Source organism: Gekko japonicus, unplaced genomic scaffold (genome assembly GCF_001447785.1).
Source record: "Gekko japonicus isolate JY-2015 unplaced genomic scaffold, Gekko_japonicus_V1.1 scaffold1799, whole genome shotgun sequence".
Taxonomy (NCBI): Eukaryota; Metazoa; Chordata; class Lepidosauria; order Squamata; family Gekkonidae; genus Gekko; species Gekko japonicus.
The window spans coordinates 204,329-226,517 of record NW_015162004.1 but is presented as its reverse complement, the minus strand read 5'-3'; the positions used below and the strand labels follow the sequence as shown (position 1 = coordinate 226,517).

The 22,189-nt window shown below is 50.1% G+C and overlaps 2 protein-coding genes across 2 annotated transcripts in view; both read left to right on the top strand.

Moving 5' to 3' along the window:
* LOC107105482 (complement C2-like) overlaps positions 1-17,832 on the top strand; it is a 48,413-nt gene extending 30,581 nt beyond the window's left edge. Inside the window, exons 11-18 of the mRNA XM_015405459.1 lie at positions 1,262-1,359; positions 2,976-3,087; positions 7,598-7,760; positions 11,792-11,868; positions 12,855-12,946; positions 15,211-15,346; positions 16,478-16,527; positions 17,621-17,832. Coding sequence (XP_015260945.1) covers positions 1,262-1,359; positions 2,976-3,087; positions 7,598-7,760; positions 11,792-11,868; positions 12,855-12,946; positions 15,211-15,346; positions 16,478-16,527; positions 17,621-17,812 — 920 coding nt within the window. The 3' untranslated portion in view covers positions 17,813-17,832. The remainder of the gene's footprint in view (positions 1-1,261; positions 1,360-2,975; positions 3,088-7,597; positions 7,761-11,791; positions 11,869-12,854; positions 12,947-15,210; positions 15,347-16,477; positions 16,528-17,620) is intronic.
* A 4,039-nt stretch (positions 17,833-21,871) lies between these two features.
* Positions 21,872-22,189, top strand: part of CFB (complement factor B) — a 50,504-nt gene continuing 50,186 nt past the window's right edge. The window contains exon 1 of the mRNA XM_015405458.1: positions 21,872-22,021. Coding sequence (XP_015260944.1) covers positions 21,964-22,021 — 58 coding nt within the window. The 5' untranslated portion in view covers positions 21,872-21,963. The remainder of the gene's footprint in view (positions 22,022-22,189) is intronic.

Sequence of the window (22,189 nt, the reverse complement as noted above, 5' to 3'; positions counted from 1 at the left end):
CTCTCGCTCTCTCTCTCTCTCTCTCTCTCTCTCTCTCTCTCACACACACACACACACACACACACACACACACACAAACGACACACGGACATAGAGGAACTACATCCAGAGAGAAGGAAGTAATTAGCCAGGGAAAGGGAAGCGGCTGTAAAACGGGGAAATGTTAAAGGGACAACATCCCTCAAATTCTTCAACAGCACTTTGTTTGTCAGTTCATGCTGCAGCATGTAGGGCTACCAACCTCGAGGTGGTGGCTAGAGATCTCCTGGTCATTACAACTGAACTCCAGGCAACAGAGATCAGTTCCCCTGGAGAAAATGGCCACTTTGGAAGGCGGACCCCATGGCATTATGCTCCATTGAAGTTCCTCCCCTCCCCAAGCCCCGCCCTCTTCAGGCTCCACCCCCCAAATCTCCAGACATTTCCCAATCCAGAGCTGGCAATTTTATGCAACAGCACTTAAAGTGAAAAAATTACCACAGATCTAGCAAAAGCAACCCAGAAAATGCTGGAGAGCATTTGCTCTGACCGGGATAGCCTAGGCTGTCCTGATCTCAGATCTTGGAAGCTAAGCAGGGTTGGTCGGTCCAGGTTCATATTGGGGTGGGGAGACTATCAAGGAATACCACAGGGTGTCTTCATAGAGGCAGGCGACGGCAAACCACCTCTGAATGTCTCTTACCTTGAAAACCCTATGAGTTCATAGGGTTACCAGCCCCCAGGTCCTAGCAGGGGTTCCCCTCTGCTTATTGGTGGCTTCAATCCACCACTGGCCAGGTGGCTGGTGGGGGAAACCCCACCCCTAAACAGGGACATCATCACGCAACGTCACCAATGCTATGATGTCACTTCTGAGTGACATCACACTGGTGATGCTGCATGGCGGCTCTCTGGTTTCGGGGAAAAAAAACCATAGAGTTTTGCCCCAAAACCAGAGCGTTGCGCATGATGTCACTGACACAGTGCCGTCACTTACGGGTGAGGTCATCACGTCAGGGACATTGTGTGGAACATCCTGCCCACCCCCAGAACAACCCCCAAGTTCCCCTGTCGCAACAGCGAGGGGACCCAGCAACCCTGCTAGGTTACCATAAATTGACTGAAGCTTGATACCCCGATCCATCAGCACCAATGGGTTGTCAGTGGCAACCAACAGCTTCCCCATAGAAACTGAATGAAGAAACGGTACCTATGTACAGCTTGTAAGAAAGCAAGATGCACAGAGGATAAATTTGCCTCCTTTCCTTTCCCTCACTGTCAGATCCCAGAGATCTGAAGGATCTATGTGGTATGGCAAACAACTCCGCTAGTGCCAGTTGGGATCAACAGCAACCGTGGCATATAATGCTCCAACATACTGTAAGTAAAGCTGGTTCCTTTCCCAGGTATGAGAATATTTAATCCCTCCCCCACCCCGATCTCCAACAGTACAATCTCTGTTACATTTAAATGAAAATTATTGTAGTCATAAGTTGACAAGCAGGGAGAGAGACGTCAGACCCCCACCCTCCTTGCTGCTGCTCAGCATACTGCCTCTGAAAGTGGAGGTTCCATCTAGCTACCATGAATAATGGCCAGTGGTGGACCTTTCTTCCATTACGGTGGCCAACCTGCATATGGGATCTGAAGTTCTCCTGCAATGATGACTGATCTCCAGACTACAAAGATCAGTTTCTCTGGAGAAAAGGCAGCTTTGGAGGGTTTATGACATTGTACCATGCCGAGGCCCCTCCCTCCTCCAAACCCCATTCTCCTCGGGCTCCACCCCCAGATCTCCAGGAATTGGCAACGCTTTCCTCCATGAATGTATCTAATCACCTTTTAACATAAGCTAAGGCTCAAACTAGATCGAGGTCCAGAACGTAGTGCCAGCCGACACCTTGCCTGGGACATAGTGCCAGCCGACACCGAGTGTTTTTAGAAAGTGGGCGGGGCCAGCTGGAGCTTCTGCCCAGCAAAGCTTCGGTTTGACCACTGGAGATTGCTTCGGCAGCGGTTGCCACCACAGCACAAGGATCTTCACTGTGTGGCGGAAGGTAAGCTGTGTAGGGTCGCCAGGTCCCTTCGTTGCTCAGCCAGGGGACTTGTGGGGCATTCTAGGGGCCCCCCAAGCCCCGCCCCCAAGAGTGACCAGCCACCCGGGCACCCCCTCCCTCCCCTCCTGCCAGATGTAAAGGGCTTCAGCTGATCGGCAGGGGTCACGTGGCCCGCCAATCAGCTGGAGGGAGGGGGTTGGTTGTGGGCCATGCACTCAGTTCGCAGCCCCACGCACTGCAGCCTCCACCCCGCTCACAAAAGACCCTTTAAAGGGTCTTTTTGTGAGCCGAGCATGTGGTCCACGACCGCCCCTCTCCCTCCTGCTAGATTTAAAGGGCCCTCCAGCTGATCGGCGGGCCACGTGGTCCCCACTGAGCAGCTGAAGCCCTTTAAATCTAGCAGGAGGGGAGGGAGAGGGGCCGCTGGGTGGGTGGTTGCTTTTGGGGGCAGGGCGTGGGGCACGTCCACGCCCTTTCCCAGAATGCCCCCCCCAATGCCCCCACTGGAGCGATGGGGGTGCCTGGCAACCCTAATGTCAAAATTCCAAAGGCGCCTGTAGGCTCGAAAAGGTTGGGGGCTCCTGAACTAGATGTTAAGACTTTTACTGAATTAGGTCTGTGTGCAGCTTCAAAAGGGGGCAAATAATGCCCCCCCCCAGACCATTTGGCTTGTGGAAATGGTGGGTGGTAGAAGGCAGGATTCCCTCTCCCCATGTCACAGTCCCAAGCAGAATTGGCCCGCTGCGGCTCTTTAAAAGGCAGTTTCCTGCAGCCTCTCAGCCCGGTTTGTTAAAAGTAATAATGTCTAGTCTGAGCCTAAGCTAGCAGTACTCTCGCTACCTCTTGTGGCAGTGAGTTCCAAAGTCTACTGTGCACTGCATGAAAAACTGCTTTCATTTCTCAGTCCTGAACCATCTTCACTGGTCTCTCTCACGACAGACGCAGGGGGAACCTAGTTGTCGGGGTGTCTTGATCTCAAAGACATGGGTCCTAACAGCGGCTCACTGCTTCAGCAAGTTTAACGACACTCTCAGCTGGAGAGTCATTCTGGGTAAGGAGCAAAAGGAGAATGCCGGTCATGGTTCTTGATGCTGCAGGAGTTCTGGGGAGATAAGTGAGGTCTCAATCCCTGGCTTGAATGGTCCAGGCGAGCCCGATCTCACCAGGTCTTGGAAGCTAAACTGGGCTGGCTCTGGTTAGTACTTGGATGGGAGACACTCCACCATGGAGGTCCAGGATTGCTGTGCAAAAGTAGGCAACAGCAAACCAGCTCTGTTCTTCTTACCTTGAAAACACTATGGAGTTGCCATAAATTGGAACAGAGGTCACTGGGGGTGTGGAGGGGGAGGTTTTGTGAATTCCCTGCATTGTGCAGGGGGTTGGACCAGATGACCCTGGAGGTCCCTTCCAACTCTATGATTCTATGGCTGTGACTTGACAGCGCTTTCCAGCACCAAACTAGGTTTCTCTTTGTCTTTGGATGGGCTGGGGGCTAAAAGTAGGGTTGTCCAGCTCCAGGCTGGGAAATACCTAGAGGTATTATTTATTTCTTCTATTTGTATCCCGCTCTCCCCCACTATCGTGGGGCTCAGAGCACAGGAACTAGTGAATTTTTGCAATTGATTATTATAGCACGATGGCAATCTAGTAATTCCCAGTTTTTTTAAAAAAAAGCACGAAAAAACCCCTATCTGGTGTGGTGGTGGGGGGAAGAATGTCAGGTGCAGGGCTTAACACGACACCATATCGGGAAGGATTTGCAAAAATTCACATCTTCCTGTCCACATAGCAACCATTTCCAAAAAGACTGTACCAATCCAGATTTGAGAAAGATGCTAAGAAAGCACTCCCAGCCCAGGGAGGGGGATGGAGACAGAGCAGAACTAGGACAAAAAAGCGACAACATGTGGATTCTGCAGAAAAGAGCACTAGTAAAAAAGCCAAGACCCCAAATCCACTTGTGTGTGAATGACCTAAGAGCAGTTCCTTGGTTCAGTTTATCCTAACATCCACTATCGGTGTGGGTTCTCTCAGCATATGAGGATTTTCCTGGCCTATGCAGCATAATTTTCCTGGCCTGTGCTAGCAGGGCCATTTCGTACCCAGAAACTGCTGTGTCATTAATTTCTTATGCTCACTGTGAATGAAATTGTTGCAATAATTCCAGAAAGTTGTTGACCAAGAAAGAAGTTCCCCAAGCACCACCCTTCCTGCCACTTACCACAAAGCTGAAGTTGGTTCCCAGTTCTGAATTTGCAGTTCCAGGTTCTTATTTTTACCCCCAGCCCAACCACTAACATGGTTGATCTTATATTCTGGTGGGGCAGCCGTGCTGGTCTGAAGCAGCAGAACAAAATTGGACTCCAGTGGCACCTTTAAAACCAACAAAGTTTAATTCTCTGGGTACAAGCTTTCGTGTGTGTGGCAGAATGTGTCTGCTCTGACCTGCAGGCTCCATTCTGCCTTGCCCATTCTGGGGTTGCCAACTCCCTGGAGAGGCTTTTCCTTTACTCTCAAGTAGCTGCTGCCACCACCTGATCAATATAAGGATTTCCCACTGAAGGGATCAGGACCCTCAGCTCCCCTTCCAAGCTCAGAGGCCTTGACTCCGTGTCTCCCACTAGCCCAGTGCCTGGCTACAACGGTGACAGATGAATGCCTTGTGTGCCCCTGGGGGAATAGCCAGTTGCCAACCGCTTCCCTTCCCCCCTCCTGGGGCTCCCCTTTAAAATAGCATGTCCGAAGAAACCGTGGGGGGTCTGTGTGGTACAGAGAACCACTTCCAGCATCAAACGTTTAATTTATTAAAAAGAAAATGTTCACAAGCATTCTTTTAGCACAACGCCAGAATGAAGCGAAGAAGAACCGCGCATCTGTCCCAGGCCTACTCAGATCTGTTTTCCTTTCTGAAACTAGTCTCACACTGAGGCACACCGGAAGAAATTCCTCTTTCTGCCGTGAAAAGACCCACTGGCTGGCCACTCCAGCCCCTCCTTCCCTGACCTTTCCACAGAGCATTGCCTGTCCAGTCCAAAAGCACACAAGGCCCTCCCCATTCAGTCAGCGGCTTGCCAGTGCCTGAAGGCCGAAAAACCATCACCTTGCCGCCTAGCTCAAAAAGTCAGAGACCCAGGGGTCATTTTGTAGAAAAAGAGGTGCAGGAGCTCATTAGCATAACTCATTAGCATAACTTATTTGCATATGCCACACCCCCTGACATCACCGGAAGTGTGTCAGAAGTCAACACCCACCGCTCAGGCTCCACGGGACTGTTTTGGATTGCTAGCTATTTTTTTTTTGGGGGGGGGAGAACATGCAGATCTGTCCTCGCAGAGGAGGGAGAGCTTGTACCTGAATAAAACTTGGTCTTAAAGGTGCCACTGGACTGTTTTGGACTGGGGGCCTGGGGTTGGGGCCTCTGCAACTTACCTGGCTGCTTCCTGCTCTGACTGAGAGCTGCTGGGAGCAGGGGGTGGGGCTTGTTGCATGTGCCCGCCCCCTGGACTCTTTACTGCTGGAGCTCCGCTCCTGTGCGCTCCTGCAGTAAATGACCCCTGCAGAGGCCTAGAGCTGTTTTATCATTCCAGCGGCTCTGATATACTGTGGCCTTAGCCAGACTCTCTCTTGCCATTCACTATCTTTTTTCGCCCGTTCTCTAAATTATGCTGCGCAATCTACCACTGACTTCTTAGCCTCGGGAACCTTTTCTTCCCATCGGTTCCTTCCAAGATCCAGCCGCCCCCTGCCCATCCTCCCAAATTCTCCCAGAACCAGAGGGGACTGCACAGGTGCCCTGTCCTCGCAACCACTCTTGCCCCACTCCCTGGCAAGTCATGTTGGACTCACAACAGTCTTTCATATCCAGTGTTAACTTGGGCCTGTAAGAAGCCTCAGCCTAGGCTCGATGATTCCCAGCTGCCCTGCGCAGGAAATGTCATGCATCACCAGTTTGGTGACAGTGGTTTAAGTGCGCAGACTCTAATCTGAGAGAACCGGGTTTGATTCCCCCACTCCTCCGCTTGCAGCTGCTGGATGACCTTGGGCAAGCCGTAGTTCTGTCAAGAGCTGTTCTCTCAAGGGCAGTTCTTGAAAGAGCTCTCTCAGCCCCCACCTACCTCAGAGGTTGTCTGTTGTGGGAAGGGGAAGGGGAAGGAGTTTGTAAGCCGCTCTGAGACTCTGCATGAAGGGCGGGGTATAAATCCAGTCTCTTCTTCTTCAACTCCATGACTTTTTCTCTGTCCTGTTCAAGAACCACAAGTTGTCTAACTGCTTCCCAGGACTCCTGTCCAGTGTTCCCCCTAAGCTGAGTTAGTGTGAGCTAGCTCACAGTTTTTTAGCCTTCGGCTCACACATTTTTGTCTTAGCTCAGGAAGGATGGCTTCAGAGGGTTCGCTCACAACTTTGATGCCAGTAGCTCACAAAGCAGAATTTTTGCTCATAAGACTTCACAGCTTAGAGGGAGCATTGCTCCTGTCTGCCCTGCTTCCAGACCAGCTTCCTCTGAGAGAGAAAATCCCACTTCCTGATCTGCAGCTACTTGGAGAACTGGTTTCGGACCTAAGATTGCTCTGGACCTCCTCCAGGAACCATTCCCGTTCCCCCAAACCCTCAGCTATTTGCTCCTCAGAGCCCACACTAGCCTTGCTGCACTCAAGAACTCCCATGTGATCCTCACCCTTTCCCTCCGTTCCTTCAGCATGCGCATCACTGAAGCCAGACAGATTCTCTTCCTCACCAAGAAGACTGCACACTTGCCCCTCTGTCTCCTCGGTCTGAAGGTCACTGAAGCAAGACAGACCCCCCCTTCCTCACTAGGAAGATCTACAGCCCCCTACTGCCTCTGGGTGGAACCACACCCTTGCCCCTCTTGAGAGACCCCTGCCTCAGGGTTTGAGATGGGTTGGACTATAAGGAAGGCCGAGCGCCGAAGAATAGAGTCTTTTGAACTATGGTGCTAGAGAAGACTCTTGAGAGTCCCTTGGACTGCAAGAAGAGCAAATCAGTCAGTCCTAAAAGAAATCAACCCTGACTGTCCCCTGGAAGGCCAGATAATGAAACTGACGCTCAAATACTTTGGCCACCAAAGGAGAAGGGAGCACTCACTGGAGAAGACCCTGATGCTGGGAAAGATTGAAGGTCAAAGATGACGGGGACGGCAAAGGATGAGATGGTTAGACAGTGTCATAGATGCAACCAACATGAAATTGAGCAAACTTCAGAGGACGGTGAAAGACAGGAGGGCCTGGCGGGAGCTGGTCCATGGGGTCACGAAGAGTCGGACTCGACTGTGCGACTGAACAACAACAACACTCACCTTCCCCCTCCTGGGTCATCTGTTCCCCCACCATAACCTGAGCCATTTCCTCTCCCCCCCCCCCCGCGGGGAGAGCTGGTCTCCAGAGAGACCCTTTCCTCCCCCCACCCCTCTAGGGTTTGGCTGAATGTTACCATGTTCACTGAATACGGGCTGCCAAGGAGATCCCGGCCAATGATCACAGGGTACATGGCTGGTTTCCCATAACCAGTGGAGTATTCTTTTTTCTCCCCTCCCTCCAACACAGCTGACAAGACTGCTTACAAGACTGGACTCCCAATAAAGAGACGAATTGACCACGGCTTATACAACGTCCGAGCTAAGGTGGCCCAGGGCATCGAGGAATTCTACGACTACGACGTCTCCCTGCTAGAACTGGACGTACCCATGCAGGTGGCTCAGAAACTCAGGTAAGGTGCCCCACTGGTTGAACTGCTGTATGTAGAAGGCCCTCTGTGGCCTCTGAGACACAGGCGTGTCGCGGAGTGCGCTCCTTGCATCCCCAGGTCATCGTTGGATTGTAGCAGTCCAATTGCACCCTGCTGAAATCCCACTATAGTCACCACACAGACTCAGGTTTAGTGGTTAACTATATACAGTGCAGTTTATTTACAAGACACAGCTCTCACCATCAAAGTGCTTCGCCAAGCAGTCAACATTCAAGTCAGCACCCAATGTACAGTATATTCACAGTTATATACACATAATGACCAATCATATCACTGCTGAGTCACTCTGATAAGACATCAGAACCGGTTTGCTCTGGTTTCCTGGACTGACAGTTACTCTGACTCCTGTCACTTTAGATTGGCATGATCTGTTTACATTGTTACCCGTGCTTCACACATGCTGAATACTTACATATTCCAACAGGGTGCTCGGGGAGGAGATGTGCAAGCCTTGGTGTTCAAAAATTCGGCCATCCCAAGTTCAGTGGATTGATCTAGCCATCTAGTGCGTTTCCTACCCCTCTTTTCCAAGTGGCTCAAAGCAGTGTACGTGGTGTTGCCTGGTCCTTCCTGGCAGCTGGTGGAGCATGGGGAGCGGGCATACTGGGAGCAGGGAGTTTCATCTGATGTTTCAGAGACGTGCCCATGTGACTTCCCACGTGACCTGGAAGTGAGGTAGGCACGTCGGGGCGACACTCTGGTTTTTGGGCAAAAACTCTATGGTAGAATTGGCTTCTACCATAGAGTTTTTGCCCAAAATATAGAGCGCTGCCCTGATGTCTTTGACGTGCCTACATCACTTCAGGGTCACATTGAAGTCACGTAGGCATGTCGCTAAAATGTCAGGTGTTCCTCCCTTCTTTTTGTGGTAAGTCCCCCCAGCCAGCCGATTGGTGGCAGAGACGTGGGGCCTGGCAGCGGGGGACCCCCACCTCCACCAGGAAGGTCTGGCATCCCTAAGGGTATGTGCATCTGAGCATGAGCAGAGTGCCTCTCCTTTGTTATATGAAATGTCTGGTTTTTTTGAAAAAGGAAATTAACTTGACACAATCCCTTTGAGCATGCGCATGGTGCCTTTTCCCTACTGTGCTATTACCATAGTGAAGTCTGTTTGCTGCTGAGATCAGTCCTAGTGAAAGCCTAGCACGAGATTCATACCATATCAGGGCTGGATTGGGGAGGGCGACCTTGGGAAAGGGCCCCTCCCCCGGCCTACCTTCCTCAAAAGGAAGGGAGAGCCTGCCCAGGGTTGCCAGCTCTGGGTTGGGAAATACCTGAAGATTTTGGGGGGGGGGGGGGGCGCGGAGTCACAAGGTATAGATAGGGGCTCTGGGGCAAGTGATGCTCTGTCTTCTTGGTGCTTGAGGGGGTCAACAGTGGGAGGGCTTCTAGTGTCCTGGCCCCACTGGTGGACCTCCTGATGGCACCTGGTATTTCTGGCCACTGTGTGACACAGAGTGTTGGACTGGATGGGCCTTTGGCCTGATCCAACATTGGCATCTCTTATGTTCTTATGAGGGCGGGGTTTGGGGAGGGGAGGGACTTCAGCAGGGGAGAATGCCACAGAGTCCACCCTCCAAAGCAGCCAGTTTGGTGTAGTGGTTAAGTGCGCGGACTCTAATCTTGGAGAACCGGGTTTGATTCCCCACTCCTCCACTTGCACCTGGCTGGATGACCTTGGGCAAGTCGTAGTTCTGATAAGAGCTGTTCTCGAAAAAGAGCAGTTCCTGTCAGCCCCACCTACCTCACAGGGTGTCTGTTGTGGGGAGGGGAAGGGAAAGGAGTTTGTAAGCCACTCTGAGATACCTTTGGGTAGTGAAGGGCGAGGTATAAATCCAATCTCCTCCTCTTCTTCTCTTCTTCTCTGGGGGAACTGATCCCTGTCAGCTGGAGATCAATTGTAAAAGAGATATCCAGGCCCCACCTGGATGTTGGCAGCCCTGGCAGCCAGCCATGAACGGGAGATCCCTGGCGAAGTTGGGCAGCCAGGGGCACCCGTCCTTCACCAGGTGAGAGGAGGCTAGTAGGCCCGTCCCGACCCTCGCAGTGGTGAGGCCGGGCCGGCGCATCACATCCTTTGCCGCAGCAGGGCTGGAGAGACCGGGCTGGCCGGGCACATCCCTGGCTGTGGCAAGCTCTCTTTCCTCGCACTCCTGGCTTGTGCCCTCCCCTCTCTTTGTGCTGGGTTGGCACCTGGGCCGGCTTGGCCCCAGCAGGGGGAGGTAGTGGCCTCCCAGGCTGTCAGCCTACCTGGGTGTTTCCCAGTGGCCTTAGGGAGCCGTCCACCCCTGCAGCAGATGAGATGCTGGGAAATCCACAACTACATCTCCGGAATGTTTTCCCTTGGTAAACAGAGACTGTGGGAAGTCTCAGGACTGTGGCACTCTGAAATTCTCCCTGCACTGTTTTCATGACTTCCAATGGTTTTCTGGGGTACCGGGTGCCCTTTTTGACCCTATAATCATGTCATAGGTTTGCCAGTCCCCAGGCGGCAATCACAAAGAATGGAAATACAGCAAATGCAGTTATGCAAACAAATAAACAGAATGACAGATCGTTTCTGTCTGTTTGCTTGCCAACCTCCAGGTGGCAGCTGGAGATCTCCTGGGATGACAACTGATCTCCAGGCAGCAGAGATCAGCTCCCCTGGAGAAAATGGCCACTTTGGAAGGTGGACTCTATGGCATGATGCCCCACTGAAGTCCCTCCTCTCCCCTCCCCAAACCCCCCACCCTTCCTCAAGCTCTGCCCCTCCAAATCTTCAGGTATTTCTCAACCCACACCTGGCAACCCTATCTTGTAAGTTCCTTGTATAGTTTATCCAGTGGAGTAAATAGCAGTGGGAAAGGGCATTGGGGGTTGGGGAAAGTGCTACATACAGCCCTGCAGTTAGCCTCTCGACCAATAAAGTGACCAGATGCTTCTGCGTCTCTAATGCAATGCTAACTATTACCGTGCAACACATGTTGAAATTCTGTTGTTGGGCAATCCCAACCCTGTACCAAGGAAATCTGTGTTCTGTGTCCTATCATGCCTGTTTGCATACATGTGTCCTACTTTGCACAATTCTGTTTCTGCTGGTCTGGGGGAAGGTCAAAGAATTGTGCAGGATGCTGACTGCCCCCCGCCCATCTACCAGGAATCTTATTCAGCCACTCCTCTGGCGTCTGTGGTTTCAGCAGGCATTACATAAGAACCTAAGAGGAGCCAATGTTGGATCAGGCCAGTGGCCCATCCAGTCCAACACTCTGTGTCACACAGTGGCCAAAAATACCAGGTGCCATCAGGAGGTCCAACAGTGGGGCCAGGACACTAGAAGCCCTCCCACTGTTGCCCCCCCCCCCCAAGCACCAAGAATACAGAGCATCACTTGCCCCAGACTGAGAGTTCCTACCTATACCTTGTGGCTAATAGCCACTGATGGACCTCTGCTCCATTATGTTTATCCAATTCCCTCTTGAAGCTGTCCATGCTTGTAGCTGCCACCACTTCCTGTGGTAGTGAATTCCATGTGTTAACCACTCTTTGGAGCTGCCAGGTCCCCCCTGGTGGGGGATGGGGGGTAGGGTTGCCAGATCCAGATTGAGAAACTCCTGGAGATTTGGGGATGGAGCCTGGGGAGGATAGGCACCTCAGTGGGGTACAATGCCATAGAGTCCACCCTCCAAAGCAGCCATTTTCTCCAGGGGAACTGATCTCTGTAGTCTGGAGATGAGCTGTAATTCCGGGAGATCCCCAGGTCTCCCCTAGAAGCTGGCATCCCTTGCAGGCGTTTCAAGCATATCTTCAATAAGGGCTAGAAACTTGCGTTTTATTCTTTAAATGAAAGCTGAAATGCTTGGGGAGTTGAATTTACTACAGAGTCATGGCCTACCTACAGGCCTTGGTTACACTTCTCTGCGTTCCCTTCTGGGGACCATTCTAACATTCCTACCCACAGCCCTTTTCTGCAACATCCAAGCCAGCTGCAAAAACGTATGTCTTCTTTGCAGGCCAATCTGTCTCCCCTGCACCACAGGTGCCAACAAAGCTCTGAAAAAGCCAGAGACTGCAACCTGCAAGGATCACGGTGAGTGCATCCCTCTGATGGGGATGGGATTTTCCCCACTTTCAGGGGCCCTAGTCAGCCACTGGCCAACTGGCCACCCAGAAGTGACATCATCATGATGGGCATGCTGTGCGGGGGACGCTCTAGCATTTGGGTAAAAAACTCTATGATGACAATAGAGTTCTTTACCCAAATGCCAGAGCGTCCCCTGAACAATGTGCCTGGTGTGATGATGTCACTTTTGCCAGAAGACCCCAGGAGCTGGGCTGGAGCCCCCCACCGGGATACGGGTAAGACCTGGCAACCCTAGGGCACATTTGGAATTTTGACACAGCTTGGTGGGTTAGGGTTAACGTGTATTCTAATAACTCCGAGTCAGCATCGTTGTCCAGGATGGCTCAATAGTCCATTGCAAGAGAAGCTGGGAGGATGAGCCCATATAATAAAAACAGAATGCCTCATTTGTGGTGGGAGGGGGGGGGAGAATCCTCTTTTTTGAATAGAATACAAGTGTTCCCTCTGAGCGAGTGTGAGCCAGCTCACCGTTTTTTAGCCTCTGGCTCACCCATTTTAGTCTTGGCTCAGGAAGGGATGGCTCCAGAGCGAACGAATGCATGCAGCAGCCAAATCGCTCGCGTACCACTTTAATGCCGGTAGCTCACAAAAAGGGGAATCTTTGCTCACGAGACTCCACAGCTTAGAGGGAGCATTGCAGCATGAGATCCAGACGCATGTCAAGGATCAGTCTGCATGGAGGGAAGGCAAGGTGGAAGCAATCTTAGTCGTGCTCTGTAACTACGACACCACACGGGGGCTGTCAGTGATGCTCACACGCCAATACTCAGCTGCCCTGACCTGGACGGCCCAGGCTAGCCTGATCTTGTCTTGATGGCCCGTCCTGGAGGTGTGACCAGGCGGGAGCTGCTTAGTGCTGAATGGAGGCTGCCTACTGACTCACCCCCCCACGAGAAACCCTCACACTACATCTGCCCATTTCCGCTTTGTAGAGTTGGACCTGCTGAGTTTCGAGAAGGTGCCCGCACAGTTTGTATCCCTGGACAACGAGAGGATGAACGTACTGATCAAGACAAAGAAAAGCGTAAGCACGTTGTTTCCTGATTGTGGGAGTCTGAGAAATAATTAGAAATGTGGAGTCCTGGGGGGGGGGGAGTCCTGCCCCCCCGCCCCCAAGTCTTGAAAAGGAAAAAGTGGAGATAAACCCAGTTGCCACCCATGCGTTTCTCAGGGCTATTTTTGGGCAGGAACGCACAGGAACGGAGTTCCGGCTGGCTCCCAAGTTGGCCACGCCCAGCAGGAACTCATTAGCATAACAGGCCACACCCAACAGCAGGAACTCATTAGGATTGGCTACATTAGGGGTGTGTGGCCTAACATGCAAAGGAGTCCCTGCTACAAAAAAAAAGCCCTGGGTTTTGACAACAAACAAGGTCAACAGAATAAGAAGCAAAAGGTGGGTGTGGCTGGATGACCGCACTTCTGGTAACATGGGGGTGTGGCCTAACATGCTAGTAAGCTGTGCTGTCGTGGATGTGGCCTAATATGCTAATGAGTCCCTGCTGTTGGGTATGGCCTATTATGCTAATGAGTTCCTGCTGGGCTTTTTCTACAAAAAAAGCCCTGGCGTTTCTTAACTACATGTATGTTTTCGACATGATCAGATGCACATTGCAGGTTTCGTGCTGGCAATGTAATTCCATCCCAGGCATGTGCTGGCCTGGTTTGTGTTAGGACCACAGCACACAGGGAGAGGGGCAGGGAGAGGAGGGCTTCAGCTCCCCCCACATTTCATTTCCCCAACCTGAAAAAAGCCCCCAACAGCCACTGGTTGCCCCACTGTGGAAATCTAGGTGTATCCCATCAGGTGATGTAGAACCAACCCCCAAGAGGGTGATTAGTCTGTCCCTTCAGGGCTGTTTCAAGTCGGGGAAACAGTGCTGGGGGAGAGGCTTCAGCACCCTCACCCTGTGTGCCAGGGTTCTAACTAGGGTTACTAAGCTATGCCAGGCAACCGGAGGGAAAGGCAACATCTTCTGTGCCAGTAGGTCACTTCCAAGGAAAACCCAGAAGTGACGTAGGGTATCTCTAGGAACTGCTGGAAGCTCTATGGTAAAAGCTCTATGGTTTCTGGTGATTCCTAGAACTACCCTACATCCGGTTTTTCCCTAGAAGTGATGTAGCAGCACAGAGGGCACTTGCTTTCCCCCCCTCCGCCACTTGGAGTGGCGGCAGGCAGCTAGGGCTGCTGATAGGAGGCCCTAGTTCCAACCCAGATCAGGCCGATGTGTACCTGGTAATCAAGTTCCCAGCACAGACTTCACCGCCCACATCTGATCACATGGACCAGAGAAAGACTGGGGTGGATGCAAGGGAAACGTCATGTGTAGTCAGGCCCTTATAATTAAACCTGAAGCTGTTTTGCACAGGGAGCACACCAGTTTAAATGAGACGTTGCCCTGAGTACAGAGTCCCGAGTCCCACAAATAAGTTCTCAGTCCACACCACAGGCTTGGAGCCGATGTTTTCCAAGGCTCTTTTTGTAGCAGGTACTCATTTGCATATTAAGTGACACACCCCTAATGTAGCCAATCCTCCAAGAGCTTACAGTAGCTCCTGTAAGAAGAGCTCTGTAAGCTCTTGGAGGATTGGCTACATTAGGGTTGTGTGGCCTAATATGCAAAGGAGTTCCTGTTACAAAAAGAGCCCCAGCAATGGTAGCAGCGCTGCTGCATTTGACTAGAATACTCAAGCAGACAACACTCTGAAGATGATGTTGGAAAAGCACCTTCAAATATTGCAGGATACTGAACACCTTCAGGTATTTCGGTCCAGAAGCACAGTCTGGGAGTACGCCAAACATCCCGTGTCCGCCATGTGGTAGCTGGGCTTTTGTGCAACACACCCTGTTGACCCCCTGTCCTTCTAACGTCCTTCCCATTACTCCAGTTACTGCATCAGATGAAGCAAACCAGTGAATGCATGAAAGTACACCCTACACTTGCGCACGCACACACACACACACACACACACACAATCAAGGAACAAACTCAAAAGTTTAAAAAGTTGAGAAGTTTGTTTCAGTTCCTGCCAAACTTCCTGTTTTCTGAAGACCATGACGCTCAAAATGAAAATTAAAACTGAGAAGCTGTGGATTATGCAGACACTGATCCTGATGACAAAGAAACTGGCAGCTCCACTGTAGACACTGGGGTTGATTTGCAATGGCTCGTGCCACAGAATGATGGGGCATTTGTACTTCACGGCCCCTTTGCATTTGCTGACTTAACGGTATGCAGATCTGCAAGAATCTGACATCCTGTCTGTGCATCCCTTGCTTCCTTGCAGCGCCCGAAGTGCATTTCTGCCGCTGTCCAACACAAGCTGTACTCCAAAGTGGCCAACATCTCTGAAGTCGTGACTGACCGATTCCTGTGTAGCGGAGGAGATGGGAACGGTGTGGTGGAGGATGCGGTTTGCAAAGGTTGTTCTGTTACATTAGAAAGGCATATTTATCCCCATTAAGATGGGTGGTTGGGAGGGGGTTGTAAAATAAAATACAAAGTACTTAACACCATGGAACAAAGTTCGAAGGCAGGGGCAACGTTAAGACCAAGAAAGTTTTATTCAAGGAGTGAGCTTTCGTGCGCACAGAGACTTCGTCAGACAATGAAATGGAATTTCAGATCGTAGTTGTACATATAGCGGGTGGCTTGTTAAAATTAGCATGCAAAATAGTGAAGTGTTTTTAAACAGATAAAAAGAATGACAAGCTGGGTTTCTGGTTATCACCATTTTGCATGCTACTTTAACAAGCCACCCGCTCTATATAGACCACTCTGATCTGTAATTCCATTGCATTGTCTGAGGAAGTGTGCCTGCACACGAATGCTCATACCTTGAATAAAACTTTGTTGGCCTTAGAGGTGCCATGTTTGGACTCCAACTTTGTTCTGTGGCTTCAGGCCAGCATGGCTGCCCACTTTGATCTACTTAACACCATATTATTGAAACAATAAAATTTAAAGCAGCTAAGTAATAGTTTACAATTAAAATTGCAGTTAGAGCCACCACGGTCTCTCAGTTTAGACACCATCACAAGTAAGAACCTGTTAGTTAATGGTCAGGCTCACATGCTCCCTCCCAAAGTTTGCCAGCTCCGAGTTGGGAAATATCTGGAAATTTTGGGGGTGGAGCCTGGAGACGGCATGGTTTGGGGAGGGGAGGGACACCAACGAGGTCTAGTGCCACAGAGTCCAGCTCCTGAGGTGACCATTTTCTCCACGTGAACTGATCTCCAGTTCCAATCCCAGGAGATCTCCAGCCAGCACCTGGAGGTTGGCAACCTTATCCCCCTTTCCCTTCACGCTGCTATTGAGACGGAAGGCAAGATTCTTCTGCTTCAATGGACTGTGTGACATGTAAATGCCATAATAAACAGGGTTTAGTCTCCTTCCTTGTAACCAAGACTCGGAAATGTGATTTAATCCAGGCGTTAAGCACTGGCAAGTTTGTGAGGTCTATGAATACAATTGGGACTGATTTCCTCTCTGGGGGTTAAGGAGGTCCGAGGTGGCAGGGCTTATGTTGGCTTCTACCACTCCTCTTTTCACAGGTGAATCTGGGGGGTCCTTGTTCGTAGAGAGGCGAGCCCGATACTTCCAGGTAAGCAAACCTCTGGTGGTCTCCCACTGTTGCCCCACTTGCTTTTACAAGCGAGAACAAGATGATATTCCAAAGGGTCTTCTGGTTACCTGACCATTTCACTTAGGTCTCCATGTGAACATAACACATTGATTGAGTTCAAATAGTCAAACGGGCCAGATTCGTCCTTGATTGAAGCTAAGTGGGCCAACCCATGCTTCACCCCATGATGTCATCAGCTCCCATCCAGTGACATCATCACTCCCCGCCCCAGGACACCATCAGTCCTCACCCCATCACTGTTCCTTAAAAACATTTTAGGCCGAGAAAATGGCATTGGGAGGTGATGTAACCAGCTGTTGCGGGGAGCAAAATGTATAAGGCTTCCTGGGCAGGATCAGGCTGGCTGGAAAGAATTTCCCATATGAGCAAGTCTGGCAAAAGGTATTCACATCAGAACGGTCCTGCATATCCCATTCATGTTGGTTCCAATATCTGGCATTCAAAGATATATAGCTTCTGACCATGAGTTAGTGCACTTCATTATACTGGCGAGAGCCAGTGTGGTGTAGTGGTTAAGATCTGGAGAACTGGGTTCGATTCTGCACTCCTCCACATGAACCCAGCTGGGTGACCTTGGGTCCGTCACAGCTGTTTCAGAGTTCTCTCAGCCCCCAAAATAAGTCTAGCTCGCCACCTAGTGGTGCATGATGCTGATGAGCTAGAATGCCAGACAATCTTCGGATTTCCTGGCTATACTACATGCAATGCCATACAGAAGTAGTAATAGTAGTAGTAGTAGTAGTTGCTGTTGTTATACTGGCTGGTTGCAGCTGATAATCTTAAAGCCACTTCAGTTATAGTATTCCCCTATATCTCACTCAATAATTACATAGTCAGTAGCTGTGTGGACTTCATATCTATTTCCCCAAAGTAGGTTTGCAATTGCTGTTTTCTTGTTTGGCGAGTCTGCCTCTGTTTTACACATTTCACTATTGCCGGGCAGTGTTTGAACAAAATATGAATTCTGTGGACAGATCTTGCGCAATGACCTTTGATCCTTCTGTTCTTGTGAACTGTAGATGGCCATTTTAGCCCTCTTCTCTCCTTGCAGGTGGGTGTGATCAGCTGGGGGACATTTGATCCTTGTGAAAAGAAGGGGAAAAGCATGGAGACTGGACACAGAATTCGGGAAGCACCCAAGCGGGGTCAGAAACCACGAGATTTCTACATCAGTCTGTTTCAAGTACAGGATTGGCTACGGCACCATCTAGCGGGATCCTTGAGATTTATCCCTCTGCAGTGATTCCTCCCCCCCCCAAAAAAAAATCCTCACTTTCACTGTTACCTAGAATTCTTCCTGGCCGGTGTTGCCAAGTTTCTAATCTCCATGATACATAATAATAATTTTTAAAATCTCTGTTAAATGTTGTTTGTGCTGATTTATCTATCTATCTATCTATCTATCTATCTATCTATCTATCTATCTATCTATCTATCTATCTATCTTTGGATTTATATCCTGCCCTACCCCGAAGGCTCACCATATCGAAGGGTCAGAACTTTGCATGAGTGCTGATTGTCTGGGGAGGGGCTGTGGCTCAGCGGACAAATCTCTGCTTGGCATGCAGAAGGTCCTAGGCTCTGTCAGGCTTACCAATAACTCAGTATCAACTGCCAGTCCTTAAGTAAGAAAAGGTTTATTGATCAGAGAATGGAATACCATGGACTTCTAAGTCAGAAATAAGGCAATTCAAAATGGTGCACATACTTATACAGGTTTCGTATAGGACCCTCTGACCTCCTAGGGCCAATAAGACATTACAGAGAAGTGCGGGCTAATACACAAGAGCGCGGGGAAAAGCATAACGGCTTGGGATGGGAGTAGGGAGGCGCAGCATTCTCGCGCCCAAGGAGCTTAGTAGCTCAAGGCCAATTAGATATGCTGGAAGGAAAAAAGTATAGCCAGGCAAAACATCCCTTACTATGGTGGGTTCACCCAACATCCTGCGCCCCCAAGACCCCTCCCCCCGGCTTCTCCGGGAAATGGGAATGGTTGTAGTTGTAGTGGATAACTCACTGAAAATGTCGAGACAGTGTGTGACTGCAATAAAGAAGGCCAATGCTATGCTGGGGATTATTAGGAAGGGAACTGAAAACAGATCAGCCAATATCATAATGCCCCTATACAAATCAATGGTGCGACCTCATTTGGACTACTGTGTGCAGTTCTGGTCACCACACCTTAAAAAGGATATTATAGCTTTGGGAAAAGTGCAGAAAAGGGCAACTCGAATGATAAAAGGGTTGGAACACTTTCCCTATGAGGAAAGGTTAAGGCGCTTAGGGCTCTTTAACTTGGAGAAAAGACGACTGAGGGGTGACATGATTGAGGTTTATAAGATTATGCATGGGAAAGAACAGGTAGAGAAAGAAGTACTTTTCTCTCTTTCTAACAATACAAGAACTCGTGGGCACTCCATGAAATTGCTGAGCGGTCGGGTTAGAACGGATAAAAGGAAGTACTTCTTCACCCAAAGAGTGATTAACACATGGAATTCACTGCCACAGGAAGTGGTGGTGGGTACAAGCATGGACGGCTTCAAAAGGGAATTAGATAGGCATATGGAACAGAGGTCCATCAGTGGCTATTAGCCACAAGGTATAGATAGGGACTCTGGGGCAAGTGATGCTCTGTCTTCTTGGTGCTTGGGGGGGGGCAACAGTGGGAGGGCTTCTAATGTCCTGGCCCCACTGGTGGACCTCCTGATGGCACCTGGTATTTTTGGCCACTGTGTGACAGAGTGTTGGGCCTTTGGCCTGATCCAACATTGGCGTCTCTTATGTTCTTATGTTCTTAACTTGGAAACCAAACAAGGGGCTCGTACATCTGACGCTTTGACCCACTCCCGATGTTCAGGCCCAAAATCCACCCACTCAACCAGATAATACAATTGGTCACGTTTCATTTTAGAGTCCACAATTTGGGCCACTTCATAGTGCGGCTGGCCATCCACCATCACGGGGGGTGGGGGTCGGGCCTGGGCCGGGAACCGGGCATTAGTTCTGGGATCCTTCCTGAGGAGAGAAAAGTGAAACACAGGATGGACTTGTTGCAGATTTTTAGGCAGTTCAAGTTCAACAGTCACATTGTTAATTAAACGGACAATCAGAAAAGGACTGTTTACTTCCATCCGAGCTTACAGCTCGGCTGAATTCCACGCAAGTTCTTTGTGGACACAGACACAACCCCCCACCCGCAGTCTCAATTCCTCAGACCCCCAACCAGGCAAAACATCCCTTACTATGGCAGGTTCACCCGACAGGTTTGATCCCCAGCATCTCCAGATAAAATGATCTGGCGATAGGTGATATGAAGGACGTCTGCCGAAGAACTTGGAGAGCTGCTGCCAGTCGGAGTGGACAGTACTGACCTTGATGGACTAATGGTCAGATTCAGTATAAGGCAGCTTCAGGCGTATTCAAAACCTCAGAATCTGTTTTCAGTGCCAGAGTTCCATCGCAGTGCCAGTGTTCCCTCTAAGCTGAGTTAGTGTGAGCTAGCTCACAGTCTTTTAGCCCCCAGCTCACACATCCTCAGGAAAGGATGGCTCCAGAGCAAACTAATCGATGCAGTAGCCAAATTGCTCGCTCACAACTTTAATGTCAGTAACTAACAAAGTGACAGACTTCACGTTCCTGGGATCCCAGATCACCGCAGACTGTGACAGCAGCCATGAAATTAAAAGACGCCTGCTCCTTGGGAGGAAAGCAATGGCGAACCTAAACAGCATGATAAAAAGTAGAGACATCACCCCGCTAACAAAAGTCCGCATGGTCAAAGCAATGGTATTCCCAGTAGTCATGTATGGCTGCGAGAGTTGGACTATAAGGAAGGCCGAGCGCCGCAGAATAGATTCTTTTGAACTATGGTGCTGGAGAAGACTCTTGAGAGTCCCTTGGACTGCAAGAAGATCAAATCAGTCAATCCTCAAAGAAATCAACCCTGACTGTTCCCTGGAAGGCCAGATAATGAAACTGAAGCTCAAATACTTTGGCCACCAAATGAGAAGGGAGCACTCACTGGAGAAGACCCTGATGCTGGGAAAGATTGAAGGTCAAAGAAGACGGGACGGCAAAGGATGAGATGGTTGGACAGTGTCAGCGACGCAACGAACATGAAATTGAGCCAACTTCAGAGGACAGCGGAAGACAGGAGAGCCTGGCGGGAGCTGGTCCATGGGGTTGCGAAGAGTCGGACTCGACTGTGCGACTGAACAACAACAACAAGCTAACAAAGTAGGATTTTTGCTCAAAAGACTCCACAGCTTAGAGGGAGCATTGCTCAGTGCATGTGAAGCTACCATATGCCTCTGAAGACGAGCAAAGCGTGACCAGGTAGCCACAGCCAGAACCAGAGAGGAAAGATTTGGTACTCTGAATCTGGAATTCTGTGGCAGATTATAGCCCTGGTCACTCTCATTGTGCAAGGTAAGCATTTCCAGCCAACTGGTCGTGCTGTGAACTTCCACCTTAGAGGTGCCGCCATCCCTTCATGCTTTCTCATTCTTTGACACCTCCCTGTGGTGTGTGTCGGGGGAGGGGGGTTGCAGATAATGCAAAAATGTGGTGATTTTTTTTTTTTGCTCAAAAACAACCTCTGGGTGGGAGGAGGCCTGCGCTGACCCTTTCGCTATTCAAACATGAGCTGGAATCTGGACTTGGGACCCAACTGGGGAAGAAATAATCGGGATGTATGAAGGACAGAGCTTTGAGTCAGAATACACAAACTTCCTAGGGGGGCACAGCTAAAGTAAATCCCGTGCTTTCGTTTTCCTGAGAAATTGCGGGCTGGTGGTTGGCTAGGTAACACCCACCCTGTTTCCAAAAGCATTCCTGTCCGCTGCGCTTTTCTTTTCTTTTGTGTCAAAAAAATGAGGAAGTTCTGCTCAGTCTAGCTGTGTTAATAATGTAATGTTGAAAAACAAATATGAGCGGAGGGGGAAGAACGGGGAGGCACCTACGTGGCCGCAGATCACGTTAGCATCACTGGCTTGCAAGGCTGTGGTCCCATCCTGCACCCTCCCCCCAATAACAATCCTCCAGAATTTCCGAATTCTGAAATTTCATATTTATCCAAACCGGGGATTTCCCCATTGAACTTTCTTCACTTCCTTCCTTAAAGAAGTCTGGGTTTTCCCTCTCCCCCCTCCCCCCCCCCGTCTGGATTCCTCTATACCTGGTGGTCACATAACTCTGGCCCTCTCCCTAATCTGATTGCCCAATGGAGTTTGTCATTTCCCAAAACTCAGCTGCTTTCTCTGGGTGGGGTTTGCCAATAACTAGCTTTGTGAAGCGAGCCAAAAATTTCACAAGTTATCAGAGCTGCAGCGCCTATAACAGAGAGGGAAACAGCAGCCGGGAGAGACGAAGGACCAGCCGAAAGGAGAACCAGAAATGCAGCTGCGTGACCAGCTTGTCTACATACTCCTTGCCCTTGGGGCATTTTTTACAGGTAAGGTAATGCGTTCCAGAGTCGTCTGCAAATATTCCTAGTGCCGTTATTTTGCCCATCTCATATATCTCTGCTAACCTGTTGTTGAGACAATGCCTTGACAATGCAGGAATAATTCATCCAGGATATTATGTTTGTTCCAGCACGGAGCTGAAATAATTTGCTGCC